We start from the raw sequence: 16,046 nt of genomic DNA, 5'->3' as shown, positions 1-16,046 counted from the left end.
TGTGTCTGTGTGTGAACACATACAAAGTATTAATAAAAACTGTTTAAAAGAAGGAACCAAATTTCATGAAGAATATGGAGACTACTAGAGAAAGACTAAATTAATGTAAGAGCCATAAACTGAATATTAAAAATCTATAATAAAGAGGGAAGACAATGAAGAGATGGAGAAAAAGAAATTATTTTTAGAAAAAGTCATAGAAAATGAAAATTAACAAAATAATTGAAGAAGAGAGAATGAGGGTATTTTACTTATTTGAGAGGAGGGATGGGTAGAATTAAATAACTAGATAAAAAGAAAAAAGAAAAATGGATTAATAAATTAATCAAAGCTTCAAAAATAGGGGAAAGAGAAAGAAATAGGACTAGATAGGGTAGGAGGAAGATAGCCAGTGGGAATAGTTGCTTTAAAGAGATTAGGTTAACATAACTGAAGAGACCAAGTAATATGTTTTCAAAAGAAGGAGAGCAGGTGGGGAAGGAGGAGGGATCCTAATTTGGAAAAAAGTCCCAACAATATTAGAAACAAAAAGGAGGAAAATATTAGCCTAGTTTTTATAACTTTAAATATAAATGGATTAAACAATCTAATAAACAAAAAAGAGGGACAGATTGGATTAGAAAATAGATATACACAGAATAAAAATGAGTGGAATGAAATTTGCTATGCATTAAGTGATTTAGGAAGAGTATGACTTGTATGATGCTATCAGATAAAAAACCAACTGTAACAGTAATGTAAAATAGATTAAATAAGGAAGCTATATTATGCTGAAAAGAATCATTGACAAGTAACCAATGAGCATTGAAAAATGACATTCCAATAAACAGGTATAAAGTAAGAATGTTTACTTTCCTCACTTTTATTTGACATAGTTTGGAAGTGTTAGTGATAGCAATAAATCATAGGATTGTTTGCATTTAAAATTCTAAGAAATCAGCAAAGATGCTTATTGAGCCAGTGAATAGCTTCAGCAAAATAAATTCTGAAAAAATACATTTCTATAGATTAATAGCTCAAGAATCAATAACAGGAAGAGAAACTCCATTTCAGATTGCTACAAAATGCATAAAATATCTGTGAGTCAATATTCCAAGCCTACAAAATATTTTTATAGATTATGTTACAAAATGTTAATTAAAAAATAACTGAAATATTGCTCAGTGGTCATAGTTGGGCCATAATGATAATAAAAATTATAATACAACCAAAACTAATATAGAGTTTTAAGTATGAACAAACTATTAAAATGATACTTGATAAAATAATTCATTGAGAACAAAATCTTAATTATCAAGGGAAATAAGAGAAGACAAAGGAGAAATTCTAGACATTGAACTTCATTATAAAGCTGAAGTTATCAAAAACCATTTGATACTGGCTAGAAAATAGATGAGTCAATTGAATAAATTAGACAAGAGAGAATCACAAACAAGTCTATGCTTCATAAGTCAGAAAGCACAAATTATATAGGAAAGACCTTCCTATCTGATAAATTTCAGGCAAACTAGAAAGCTGGCTAGACAAAATTAAGCTAATGTTGAGTCTTTTTTCTATATTACACAATAAATTCAAAATTAGTTTCCCTATCATTTCTTATAGCACAGTAGCATTTTATTATAGTCAAGTACCTCAATATGTTTAGCTACTCCCCAAATGATGGACATCTACTCTGTTTTCAATTCTTTGCTATCACAAGAAGTAAAATAATAAAAAGTTTACCATATAAGGGCACTTGCTTGTTATTGACCTCCTTGACTTATAAACCTAATAGTGGAATGTCTGGGTTAAAGTGTATGGAAATTTTAGTCCCTTACTATACAATTCTAAATTGCTTTCTAGCTTCACATCAGATTAACCAATGTTGGGAGGATTGTGGAAAAACAAGAACATTAACAAAATTCATCTGGAAGACAAAAGGTCAAGAATATCAAGGGGATTAATGAAAAAAAAAACTTTCAAGGAAGGAGGCCTGGATCTCAAACTATAATATAAAGTGGTAATCATCAAAATAATTTTGTACTGGCTAATAAGTAGAGAAGTGGATCAAAGGAATCTGTTAGGTAGTCAATGCAAAGTAGTTAATATTCATAGCGACTTAGTGTTCAATAAACCCAAAGATCCAAGCTTTTGAGGAAAGAACTTACTATTTGACAAAAACTTCTGGGAAAACTGGAAAACAATATACAATTGTCCCTCCCTATTTAGTTTAGAAAGTGTTTAAGAGCATATGAAGAGTTTATAAGAGTGTGGGAAAGGTTAATGAGTGTGGAAAGGGTTTATAGGAAAGTGGGAAGGATTTATAAAGCTTTAAAATATATATAAATAATAAAATAAATATAACACCACTACTTCATAGATTTTCACCTGTTGTTGGGGGGCCTCCAGAATGTAACTCCTGGGTTAGGGGAAGGATCATGGTAGAAGAAAGTAGGTATAGACCAACATCTCACACCATACACCAGGCCAAAATCAAAATGAATACTTGATCAATAAATAAAGGATGACACCCTAAACAAGTGAAGTAAACATAGAGAAAAAATTATTTGTTAGACTTATGGAAAAGGGAAGACTTTATGACCCAATAAGACATAGAGAACATTGCAAAAAATAAATAAATAAATAGATCATTTTGATTAAATAAAAAAATGTTGTTCAAACAAAACAAGTACAACCAAGATTAGAAGGAAAACAACAAATTTGGAAAAAATAAGAATTTCTGGCAAAGATAGCATTTCTCAAACATATAATTGAGGCAAATTTATAAGAATACAAAGCATTCCCCAATTAATAAATGATCACAGGATATTAATAGGCAGTTCCCAGAGGAGGAAATTAAAACTATCCATAGTCATACGAAAAAAATTCTTTAAATCACAACTGATTCAAGGAAAAAACACATTAAAAAAACTCTGAGGTATCACTTTTCATACATGTTAGATTGGCTAACATAACCAAAAAGGAAAATGATAGATATTGGAGAGGATTTGGGAAAATTTGGTGGTGGATGCACTGCTAGTGGAGCTATGAACTGATAGAACCATTCTAGAGTGCAATATGGACCACACCCAGAGAGATCAAAGGTCTATATCCCAAAGAGATCAGAGGTAAGGGAAAAGGACTTACCTATACCAAAATATTTTTAGCAGCTCTTTTTTGTAGTGGCAAAGAACTGGAAACTGAGTGGTTTCCTATCAGTTGGGAATGATAAAACGGATGAGTTCAGAAAAAACTGAAAAAATTAAATGAATTGATGAAAAGTGAAGTGAGAACAATGTATACTGTAACAAAAATATTATATGATTATCAACTGTGAAGGACTAAACTATTATCAACAAAGCAAGTCTCCAAGATATCCAGAGGGATCTCAAGAAGAAAAATGCTATCCATAGCCAAAGAAGGAACTGCTGGAATCTTGATTGTAGATCAAAACATGCCATCTTCTACTTTATTTCCCTCATGAGTTTTTTTATTGCATATGTGTCATATGACTTCTGTCATAGCTTGAGAAATATGGAAATATACATGCAATGAAAGCAGTGGTATAACCTATATTAGACTATTTAGGGTCTCAGGGGGAGGGGGAGAGGGAAGAAAACTGAATCCTAAAATGTCAGAAGGCAATTGTTAAAAATGGTTTCTACATGAAAAAAATTGACTGTCAGCTTTATGCTCAAAGTCTTTGGTGCATTGGTCTATCCTTTATTATTAGATTTCATTCCTTTATTTAATAAATGAAATATTCAGAAAAAAGGGGAAAACACACTAATGCATTATTAGTGAAGCTGTGAATTTTGGAAAGCAATTTGAAACTTCAATGAAAGTGACTAAAATGTTCATACCCTTTAACTCAACAATTCTAGTTCTAGATATATTTCCCAAGGAAGTCAATGTGAAAAAAGCACTACAAATATACCCAATTATTTATAGCAGAAACAAAGTATGTGTCCATAGTTAAATAGTTAAACAAATTGTGGTACATAAATATTATGCAATATTACTGTGCTGTAGAAAAGAATATGATGAATTCAAAGAAATGTGGAAAACTTGTATCAGTTGATATAAAATGAAGTAAAGAGAACCAGGAAAATGATCTGCACAATTACTATTACAATACAAATGGGAATAAGAAAATAACTGAAACTAAATGCTATGAAATTATATTGACTAACCTTGACCTCAATTTTCTGATACTTTGCTTCTCTCCATCTCTTTGTTGTTCCTTACTTATTTGCTGTGGCTCTATTTTTTGCAAGGCTATCTCCTTACTATCCCCCTTACCTATTCAATCAATCCATTTCATCTTGCCCTCTCCAACAGATTGCCTTCTCTGTCATTTCTACTCTTTCACTGATTTTTAATCTCTCCCTATCTTTTGGCTCATCCTCTACTGCTACAAACATGCCCATAGCTCCTTCATCATGAAAACAAAATGACTCTCACAAAATCCTTATCCCTGCCATATATTGTCTTATATCTCTTCTGCCCTTTGTGGCTAAATTCCTTGAAAATGGTGTCTATAATGGATGCCCCCACTTTCCTCCTCTCTTTACCCTTTATAATCTGACTTCTGACCTTATCATTCCACCAAAATTGCTCTTTGCAAAGTTACCAATGATCTCTTAGTTACTAAATCCAATGGTATTTTCTTAATCTTCATTCAGCTTAACCTCCCTGTAGCCATTGACACTGTTTATGCCCTCTGTCCTTGTTACTCTATCTAGGATTTCAGGATATCATTCTCTCCTGATTCTCCTCCCATGTGATCCTTTCTGCTAGATCCATCTAGCTCTTTTGCTAGATGTTCATCCATATTGTGCTTTTTACCATGAAGATCCTATAGGGCTCTTTACTGAACTCTCTTCTCCCTCCCTTCTACTTTACTTGCTGATCTCATCAGCTTTCATGCATTTAATTTCCATTTCTATGCTGATGATTCTTAAATCTGCCTATCTCTGCTGACCTCCAATCTCACATTTCCATCTACCTTTCAGACATCTTGAACTAGATGTCTAATAGAAATCTTAAACTCAATATGTCCAAAACAGAACTCATTATCTTTCCCCCAAATTCTTGCCCCACCTCTGTACCTTCCCTATTACTGTAGAGGGGAACATCACTGTTCTAGTCAATTGTCCCATTCTTTTTTTCGGATACTGCCACCACTCTGGCGCTGGTCCTCATTACCTCATTCCTGAACTGTTGTCTTAACATACTCATGGGTCTGCTTGTCTTACGTTTATTTCCATTCTAATCCATTCTTCGTTTGGACACTAACACAATTTTCCTAAAGCCTGGATCTCCCTATTGACTCTAGGTTCAAATACAAAATGTTCCTCTTGGTTTTTGAATCCTTTCATATCCCAGCTCTCTCCTTTCTTATATCTGGCTCCTCATCATGTTCTTTTCTGTCCAGTGACATTAGCCTTCTGTCTGTTCCACAAAGACATTCTATCTCTCAGTTCCTAGACTTTTCTCTGGTTGTCTTCCATTCCTGGAATGTTTTCCCTACTCATCTGTACATGATGGTTTCCTTGGCTTCCTCTAAATCTCAACTAAAATTTCATCTTCTACAGGAAGGCTTAAACCAACCTCTTTTAATTCTAGTGCATTCCCTCTGTTAATTATTTACTATCTATCCTGTTAATATAACTTGTTTGTGCATATTTATTTATCTTCCCTATTAATGTGTATATAAAATATCTGTGTATTATATCTAAATTTATACTTCTATATGTGTATCTATCTATATTTTGTACATATATACACAAATATATGAAAATATATGAAAATATACCATATATACACACACACACACACAAGTTGTCTGACCTCAAGGAACTCATTATTTAATGGATATTAAAGAGGAGGAAAATATCAAGGACAGACCCTTTGTGAACACTTACTTTAATGGGTCAGTAAGAAAGAATGAGGAATTTTTGAAGTAGGCAAAGAAGGAGCAGTTAAAAAGAAAGAAGAGAAACCAAGAAAGAATGGTGTCTCTGAAGATAAGGGAGGAAAGAATATCTAGGAGAAAGGAGAAAACAAAAGTACTTATTACACAGAGGTCAAGAAAGGTGAAGACTGAAAAAAGTAAATTTATTCAATAATTACAAGGTCACTGAAGAGTTGGAGAGAGATTGGGTGGCAAAGGAGAGGAAACATTGGGTGCACAGCTAGATAGGATTGAAGTGTCAGTGTAATTATTTTTTCTTGGACTGGAGAAACACGAACATGTTTATAGTCAGAAGAAAGTCATTGGAGATGGATAGGTTGAGAAGATGGTGAACATCTCTCATTTGATATCCTAAACATTTAAAATGGTGAATAACTGAAATCTGATTCTGTAAAGATGAATGAGAAAAGAGAAATGATTACCGAACAAGTTAAAGGGGGTAAGAGAGGAATAAAACAAAGATACACCAAGCAGATTTAATATTATCTTTTCCTCTGTGACTTGAGGGAAGAGAGAAAAATTTAATGATATATCTATACATATATATATATATACACACATATACTTCAAGACTTTCTTAAGTAATAGATTAATTTATTTGCTCTCTATCTCTGTAGAGAAGGTATGGAGGTTGTTAGACTGGAATTTGGAGGACAGAATAAAACTTTGGAATAATGGATGTGGTTAAGGGATATAAGAAGAGGTAGAGAGGTGATAAGTCAGATAGAAAGATAAAAGGAAAATGAAGATATTAAAGGAGTTAGAGAAGACCTACAGAGACTTTAGTGACTTTTGTAGTTCAGTCAATTTCTTTTACTTTTAGTTAATATAATTTATCCTTTTCCATTGGAGTGCCTTTCCACTGGTTACTATTAGCAATAAAATTGGTTCATTCTTTTTATATAATTTATTTTTTAGGTCAGAACTTTAAAGAATATTTTAGTTGTCATAAAGCTAGAATATTATAATCAACTGCTACATTGATAATAATAATTTTCTTCTTCTGATACATTTAAAGGGACCTGCGCTGTGGAAAATTACTATGTGAATATAGAAATTCAACACCATTCTTTAATACAACCGCAGTTGTTATTTATGTTAATGTACGCAATCATACGTGTATCACATTAGACCACCAAGTGCGTGATGTTAAAAAGGACCCTATGTGGGTAACTGATGGAGTCATTTGTGGATATAAAGCGGTAAGAACAATTTATTTTTATGTCTTAAAAAGTGAGTCTGACCGAGACAATTGGAAATTTTTTATCTGTTATTCTAAACTTTAAACCTAAAGTCTGTAAATTTTTTCATGTTCTTAAAAATAATGTAATTTCTATAACATTTTTGATGTGCATAAGTAGAAGACATAGTAGTTAATCTGGCATGAGGTACCTTTAGAGAAATGAACTATCTCTCTAGTTATTCTCCTAACAGAGATGTATTTATCCCATAAAGTGATCTTTGATTTAACTCATAAATGATTTTCTGGGGGTGGGTTCTCAATACTTGCACATGTAAACTTATCCTTGGTTATCAGTATCCCTTGCCATCTTTTGACTTAGGTCTTAATGAGCTTAAATTGCATTTATTTCAGTTAATTTCTTTTTATATCATTTAGTATAAAACTAATTCATCTTATTTGTAATTCATCTTATAAGCTAGGTAATTAGCTGTGATAGATAAGGAGAAAGTTAGCTTAAGGGCTCTTGTAAGCATTCTTATGATAAGTACATATTTTTACTGTCTCCTGATTGTAAGGAATTAAATTTATGGGTTTGATTAAATATGTGAGAATTCTAAAATAATATGGTGGTCACCGATTTAAAATATCATAGCTCAAGTCAAAATGACTTTTAATAGCTTTTATTTACAAAAGGGTGGAAAGAGCGAAAGTAGAGAAATAGAAAAAGAGGGTAGAGAAGAAGTTAAATATTGCTCTGGTGCTTGGCTCAGCCCACCAAGGCTTGTTTATCTTCGACCTGAGGACCAGAGTTCCACTCATGTAGCCTCCTCCAAGAAAGGAAGGTCTCTCTGAAACTAATCTCTCTCCAGACACCAGGAAAGGAAGGCCAGCTACTCACTCACCCATGAGGCAGTCCGAGTCCCAAGTTACCTCCAAGAAGCAGGTCACCAGTTGAAGACAATATCAAAGACAATGACCCTCAGCCAAAGAAGTTGAGGACTTTTATAGCCCTTTCTTGTCCCTTCCCCTCTTCACAGAAGCCAATCACAGCTTCCAAATTGCCTAGCACTGCCTGGGGTGAGCAGTGTCTGTGGGATTCACACCTCTCCCACCTCTCCTCCTCCAAAGGTGTCATCTCTTATCATAGGATTCACAAGTTTCTGATTGATTGGGTTAAAAGAGTGGAGCTCTCCAAGTAAGTGACTTGTGAATTCTCTTACTTGACAACAAAGCGTTAAGTAGGGGTGCTTTCTGTTTTGGTTGATCAATTTAAAAGTTGCTAATGCTAGACAAAGAAAGTCTAATTCATACTTCACATGATTCTGAATAAAGATGACAGAAGCAGTCATAGTCAGCTGTAAAAGTGGGAATAGTATTTCCTTTTCCAGAAATTTATGTCAAAAAAGGGTCCTCAGATTTTATGACTCAGAGAGATGACTCTGTTTATATCTCTTCTTATGAGTTATTTATTATCTGAGGGTATTATAAGATAAATAAATTGCTTGGACCTTATACTAGAATTTATCAAATATTAGTTAACATTCTTTGAGTATGTGGGTTTTGTTAATCATGTCAAAAAACAACAGTGAACATCCACAAGATATCTTTCATCACAGACTGGAAATGGTGATGGGACCACTGATTCTATTTACCTATAAATAAAGTCAGTTTTCAGCTCAGAATTATGGCCCGGAGTTTTCTTAATTTCTTACCATTTGCTTGACAGTCATCCAGATAATTGAAAGTTTCCTTAGATTTACATAATTATTTTAATCCTAATTTCTTTTAATTATATTTTAATACTAGGTAAAGCTTCTGTTCTGAATTGTCATTCCATTCAATATATCTTTCTGCTATCTAAGAGGTCTATTTCTCTTATAAGACATAGAAACAAAAAGGTATTTAGAAAAGTCCTGTCATTCTCATCATAATTATCCTTTTTATATAACTACCAAGGGCCAATTCATTCATTCAAATGTACCACTCAAATTCATTAACAATTCATTGTGTTTCTCATGAGCACTTAATGAACTACCTACTGACAATATCCCTATGTCAGTAGATGACTAATTAATCAGCTATTCATATTATTATAATCATTATTATAATAATGATAATTTCTAACAAATTAAAATTTTCTATTTTAGTTTAAGGGTCAAAGGTCAGGGTCAAAGACATCAGAAGGCAAACTATTTGACCACCAAGATCATTGTCCTTTAATTTTCCTAATTTACTTAGCAACTATGGATGTGGAACTTTTTTGGCTAAGCAAGGTCCCAATCTATTCTATTCAGTATAGTGTTTTGTTTAATTATTATAGTTCTTTAATAGTCCTCCTCAGATTTTAATAACAAAATCTGCCTTACAAAATGGTAATAGCTTTCTTGGATATCTTTTGATTCAGCAATACCCCTAATAGGTCTGTATCCCAAAGGTATAAAAAAACAGGGCAAGAGACCTCTTTGCACACAAATATTTATAGCAGTGATTTTCATAGTATGAAAGAATTGGAAATTGAGGGGATACCTATCCATTTGGGAAAGGATAAATAAATTGATACATGATTGTAATGGAATACTATTATGCTGTGAGAAATGATGTCCAGGAGGATTTCAGAAAAAAACCTGGAAAGACTTACATGAATTGATGCAAAGTGAAGTGAGCAGAATCAGAACATTGTACATAGAAACAGCAAGTACAATGAACAACTGTGAATAACTTAGCTATCCTCAACTACACAATAATACAAGATAATTCCAAAGGACACACAATAAAAAATACTATTCACTTCCAGAGAAAGAACTGATGGAGTCTGAATGTATATCATTGCATTGAAAATAAATATTCATTCATTTTCTTCATGGTTTTTAAAAATATATATATATATCATCTTTCACAACATGACAAATATGGAAATTTGTTGTATTATAGCACATGTATAACCAATATCAAATTGCTTACTATTTCAGGGAGTGGGTAAGGATAGGAGAGAATATGGAACTCAAAAGGTTAGAAAACAAATGCCAAAAGTTATTTTTAAATAATTGGGTAAATGAAATGTTATTGAAGGAAAAATAACCACAAAATAGTAGTAGCATATTTTAAGAAACATTGTAAATCTGATGTTTCTAGTCTTTTTTCCATTTACACAAACAAATCTCAAAGCAAAATATAGTAGTTTTGAGTCAAAGCCTCAGAATAATTTGCCAAATTTGGAGTTAAAATTTGGATGAATTACTGCATTATATAAATTAAGAATTTAGAGCTCGGAATGTCAGAAGAGGGATGGGTTTGGGCTCATAACCTAAAGAATCCATTTCAATTTAGTTTTTAAAGTATTTTATAAAACCTGATGCCTTCCTATCTTTCCAAACTTCTTGTGCCTTACTCAGTGAAACTGAACTTTTAGCTGTACTTTGTACAAGACAATCCATCTCCTGACCCTGGGAATTCTAATTTCATTTAAATTCTACCATTCTTGGACTGCTTTCCCTCCTTATCTCTATTTCCAGACTTCCTATTTCCTTCATGTCCCAGCTAAAATGACATCTTCTACAAGAATTCTTTCTCAATTCTCTTAATGTGAGTGCTCTCTTCTGTTGATTTTCTCCTATTTATTTGTTGCTTGTTTGAAAATGTTGTTTGCTTGTTGTTGTCCTCATTAGACTGTGAGATACTTGAGAGCAGGAGCCTTTTGTCTTTGTTTCCTCATCACTTAGCACAGCTTGACAAATAGTAAAAGAATAATGAATACTTGTTGATATAGTGGAGAAGATAATTTTGTTTTGGACACAAATGAATATATGAATGAAAAATCACTTATCAAGTACTTTCTACCTGCAAAGCACTGTGCTTAGGAGTTGACTCTGAGGTTCCTTTCAGACATCCTGTTTGAAATGCCTGATAGCTAGTTGGGAATTTGAGACTGTAGTTCAAGGAGGAAAATGGGGTGAAATTTTTTATTTTATTTCAGAGTCTTCTGCATGGAAATGATCAGGTGATAGAGTATATATAGAGAAGAGGCCCCAGCTTGTTAAGATATATAAAGTGTTACAAAATGAAGTGAGCAGAACCAGGAAAACAGTGTATGTAGTAACAGCAATAATGTACAATGACAAGTTGTGAATAACTTAACTATTATCAGCAAGGCAAAGATCCAAGACAATTCCAAGGGATTCATGACAAAAAAGACTACCCACTACCATAGAAGGAACTTAGGAGTCTGAATATAGATTGATGGATACCATTCTTCACTTTATTTCCTTCATGAATTTTTCTCTATTCTAGGTGATGTCTTCTTTCATAATATGACAAATAAGGAAATGTGTATTGCATGATAGCTCATGTAAAATCTCTGTCATATTACAAGTACTGCCTTTGGGAAGGGTGGAAGGGGGAGAGAGAACATGTATTGCAAATATCAGAAAATGATTATTAAAGTTGTCTCTGCATGTACTATGGAAAAGAAAAATATAAAATAAATAAAACAAAAAAGAAAATAGTGTTCACAGGTACAAGAGGAAGTGAGAGTGTGAGAGGGAGAGACAGAGAGAGAGAGACAGACAGACAAACAGACAGAGATACCCTAGAATAGATTATTGTGGTAAATCTGCAGTCAGGCAGTATGATACAAACGATGATTCAGCAAAGGAGACTATAGGCTGATCTGTAGAGATAGTAAGTCAGATAATATAAGTTGTATATGATCAGAGAACCATGAAGCCTATGATCCAGAAACCCATGAAAAAGAAAGTATCCAGAAGGAATTCGTAGTCATAATTGTCAAATATGAAGAGAAAAGACTATTAGAATTAAGAATTGAGGGTTCCAGAGCCACGGTGGTGGAATAGAAGCAGGGAAACTCAAAACCACCATGTGAATCCTCTCCAAACAATCTTACAATAACACTACAAAACAAACACAGGGGTGAAAGAAGAAGGAGACAGAGTGAAGCAACTTTCAAGAAGAGAACAACTTGAAAGGCAGGCAGAGAACATCTGGGACACTGGGATAAGAGGGGAACACAGCCAACAGGAGGCTACAGCAAGGAGTAAGAAGCAAAAATGGAAAATAAAGGGAAAATGCTGAATGGAATAATTTTAGAAAGATTTGCCTGAACTAACGCACAGTGAAGTAAGCAAAGAACATTGTACAAAGTAACAACAATATTATATGATGAAAAATGGTGAATAATAGCTATTCTCTGCCATATAATGTTCCAAGTCATCTCCAAAGGACTCAATAGAAAATTCTATCCACTTCCAGAAACAAAATTTTTTTCTTGAATCTGAATGCAGATTGAAGCATACTATGTTTTGCTTTATTTTCTTTGTGAGATTTTTTGGGGGGATATTTATCTTCTTCTAAACATGACTAATACAGAAATATATTTTGCATCACACATGTATAACATACATAAAATTGCTTTCAATGTGTCAGGGAAAAGAGAGGAGATGAAAGGAGGAAGAAAATGTTAGAAATTTTAGAAAACAAATGCTAAAAATTATTTTTCATGTAATTGGAAAGGTAAGATAATATAAAAAAATATATTAGCATATAAGAAACCTTTCCCCATTCACCTCAATCTTTTACCTCCTTGGGATATATGCACAGCATTTGGATCACTAAATCAAAGTATATAAATAGCACAATTTCAAACTACTTCCTACAATGTTTGAACTAATTAATATTTCTACTAGCAATATATTAGTATATCACAATCCCTTCAACACTGACTTTTCTAATCTTCTGGGTATGAAGTAAAACTCAGGAGATGTTTTGATTTATATATTTTTTATATTTTGTGATTTTCACCTAGTATGAGGTTGTTAATAGCTTAAAAATCTCATTTTAAGAACTGTTTGTTCATAACTTTTGAATACATGTACAATGGGAAATACCTCTTGGTCTTACAGATGTTTTATTTCCTTTTATATCTTAATATCAGACTACTAAAAGAGATATTTGATACATCAACTCCTGTAAAGATTGTATTCCTCATTTTCTTAATTGCATTGATTTTGATTGTACAAAACCCTCCATTTTGTATAACTAAAATTGTATTTTATCTTTTGTAATTGTTTCTATTCATCTGTTGTCCTTAAAAGTTATCATTTTAGTGATAGCTGCAAAAGACATCTAATGTAATTCTCATCAAAAGAAGCCCAAACAACTTTTAATAGTATGGCTCTCATATTTAGAAATTCATCCATGTTGGGTTTCTTTTGTCACATAGTGCAAGATTTTGATTTAAAACTAATCTCTGCCACAATACTTTCAGTGTAGCCATAGTTATCAAACATGACATTCATCCATTAGCAATTTATATTTCTAATATATTTCTAATATAAACATAAATATATATGTTTATTAAATACTTAATTATGAAGTATAATTATTTTTAATTTTTCTTCATCTCTTCTCTTCCACTTCTATACTTTGATTATGTTAAATCCAGTAACAAATACTCTTGATGATTATTTCTTTATAATATAACAAAGTATAAAAGTACTCTTCTAACTTCATTCTTCATTTTTCTTCATTATGTCCCTTGGGAACCTAGATCTATTGTTCTTCTATTATTATATTTTTATATTAACTAGCACTGTTAAGTGCCTTCTTAATAGTTTGATTTACATAATAGTAAATCTTTAAGTTATTTTAGGTAGCATTGATATTTTATTATGTCAGAATGGCCCATTCATAAATAATGAACATCCCACAAGTAATTAGATAATTCTTTAGCCCTATCAGGACTATTTTAAAGTTGTATTGATATGTGATAGCATATACCTTGATATGTTGCCTAACTTATGTTTTTTGCATTTTGTAGTTACTTTGAATAGGCCAATTTTCTATTTTCATTCTAGATTTTATTATTTTATGTGAAAATGCAGTTATTTTGAGAATTTGCTTTATATTATTAATTTAATGAAGCTATTAATTGGCTAAATTACTTTATTTGTTGACTTTTGGGAATTTTTCAAGATAAACTATCATGCCACCAGTCAACATAAATAAGTTAGTCTCTTATTTGTCTATACTTGCACCTTTCTTTCACTTTTCTTATTGCTATTAATATTATCTCTAGAAGTATGTCAAATAATGGAAGAGAATGGAACATAATGACATTTATTAAGTACTTACTATTTGCCACTATTTTAGGCATTGGGGATACAGATAGAAAATCAAAACAGATAACCTTTTCAAAGAACTCTTTTTCCAATTGGAGAGACATCATATATTCAATCAGGGAACAAGTATTCATTGTTGAGTGTATGCCAGACCCTATCCTAAATGCAGAGGATACAAAAAAGCATTAAAAAACTTCTGCCCTCAAAGAGCTTGCTTTAATCCAAAAGTTTATTTTAATCAAGATGACAACATGAAAAATAACTAAATACATATAAGGTAAAGTTGGTGACAGAAAGACCTCTTGAGGAATGTGATGTGAGCTAAATCTTGTGTAAGTTAGGGAAATAATTAGAGGTGATAGGGCAAAATATTCAAGGGTACAGAGACAGGGGATGGAATAACATGCCTGAGGAACTACAAGAAAGCCATTGCTCCTATATTGGAGAATGTGTAGAGAGGATTAAAATATAAGATGACTGAAAAGGCAAGAAAGAGTCAAGATTATAAAGAACTTTAAATGATAATTATTTATATTTGATACTGTAAGTAATATGGAAACACTGGAGCTCCCCAAGCAGGGGGGATATAGTCAAACTTAAGCTTTAAAAAATTGCAGTGCCAACTAAGTGGAGGATGGATTGGAGTTGGGACAGACAATAAAAAAAAAGTTTCAATAATCAATGCAAGAGCTAATAAGGAGTATAGCTATGTAGAGAGAAGGAAATATATATGAGAGATTTTGTAAAGGTACCAATATGAAGATTAGATGTGTGAAAACAAGTAGAGTGTGAGTTCACTAAGTGGTTTTCCAGCTCCTCCACCTAGTTCAAGCTTGTTGATTCAGTCAGAAGGTAGACAAAGGAGAGTTAATCCTGTCCTCACAATCTAGTGAGGTACTAAGTAGGGGTACTTAAGTTATTGTTAACCAAAGCTTTACACTAGGCAAAGAGAATAAAGGATTCCCTTTTCACAAGTGTAAACTCAGAATAGACAAACAAAACCAAGAATTTCCTTTTATAATGCATATGAGTGGAAGAAAGGGAGTGGATGTTGTTCAACTGACTGTATATTTGGAGCTAGGGACTGTGAAGAGTCTAGGATGATACCAAAGTTAAAAATCTTGGCCAGAGGAAGGATAGTGGCTCCTTTATCAGAAATAGAGAAGTTTGGGACAAGAGGATTAGTGAGAAAGAATTTGATTTTAGTAGGGTTTAAGATTTCTTTAGAATATTCAGTTTTCCAAGCAACTAGAAATGTAGGATTGAAATTCAGGGGAGAGGTTAGAGCTAGATATATGTATCTGGAGATCGCTTGTGTAGAGCTAATAGTTAAACCTATGGGAACTTAAATGGTGAGTATGAAAATAAATATGATGGTAGAAGAGAAGAGGGCCTTGAACAAGACCTTAACGAAAACCTAGAGGAAAGGGGTATCATATGGATGACTGAATCATCCGAGGAAACAAAGAAACACAGAGGCAATTCAGGAATGTAGTTCATACAGCCCAAAGGAGAGTAGTACAAAGATTGGCTAATATAACAAAAAAGGAAAATGATAATTGTTGGAGGGAATGTGGACACCAATATACTGTTGGTGGAACTGTGAACAGATATAACTGTTATGGAGAGCAGTTTGGAACCATGCCCAAAGGGGGTATAAACTTGAACTAACCCTTTGACCCAGCAATACCACTAACTAGGTATCTATCCCAGAGATCAAAGAGAGGAGAAAAGGACTTCTTGGTACAAAAATATTTATAGTAGTTCTTTTTGT

The 16,046-nt window shown here is 32.7% G+C and overlaps 1 protein-coding gene across 1 annotated transcript in view; it reads left to right on the top strand.

Moving 5' to 3' along the window:
* Nucleotides 1–16,046, top strand: part of LOC123234855 (disintegrin and metalloproteinase domain-containing protein 2-like) — a 123,324-nt gene that overhangs the window by 78,379 nt on the left and 28,899 nt on the right. Inside the window, exon 16 of the mRNA XM_044660850.1 lies at nucleotides 6,975–7,158. Coding sequence (XP_044516785.1) covers nucleotides 6,975–7,158 — 184 coding nt within the window. The remainder of the gene's footprint in view (nucleotides 1–6,974; nucleotides 7,159–16,046) is intronic.

Source organism: Gracilinanus agilis, chromosome 2, assembly GCF_016433145.1.
Source record: "Gracilinanus agilis isolate LMUSP501 chromosome 2, AgileGrace, whole genome shotgun sequence".
Lineage (NCBI taxonomy): Eukaryota > Metazoa > Chordata > Mammalia > Didelphimorphia > Didelphidae > Gracilinanus > Gracilinanus agilis.
The sequence above is the reverse complement of the archived record's forward strand: the minus strand, read 5'-3'. Positions and strand labels throughout refer to the sequence as shown.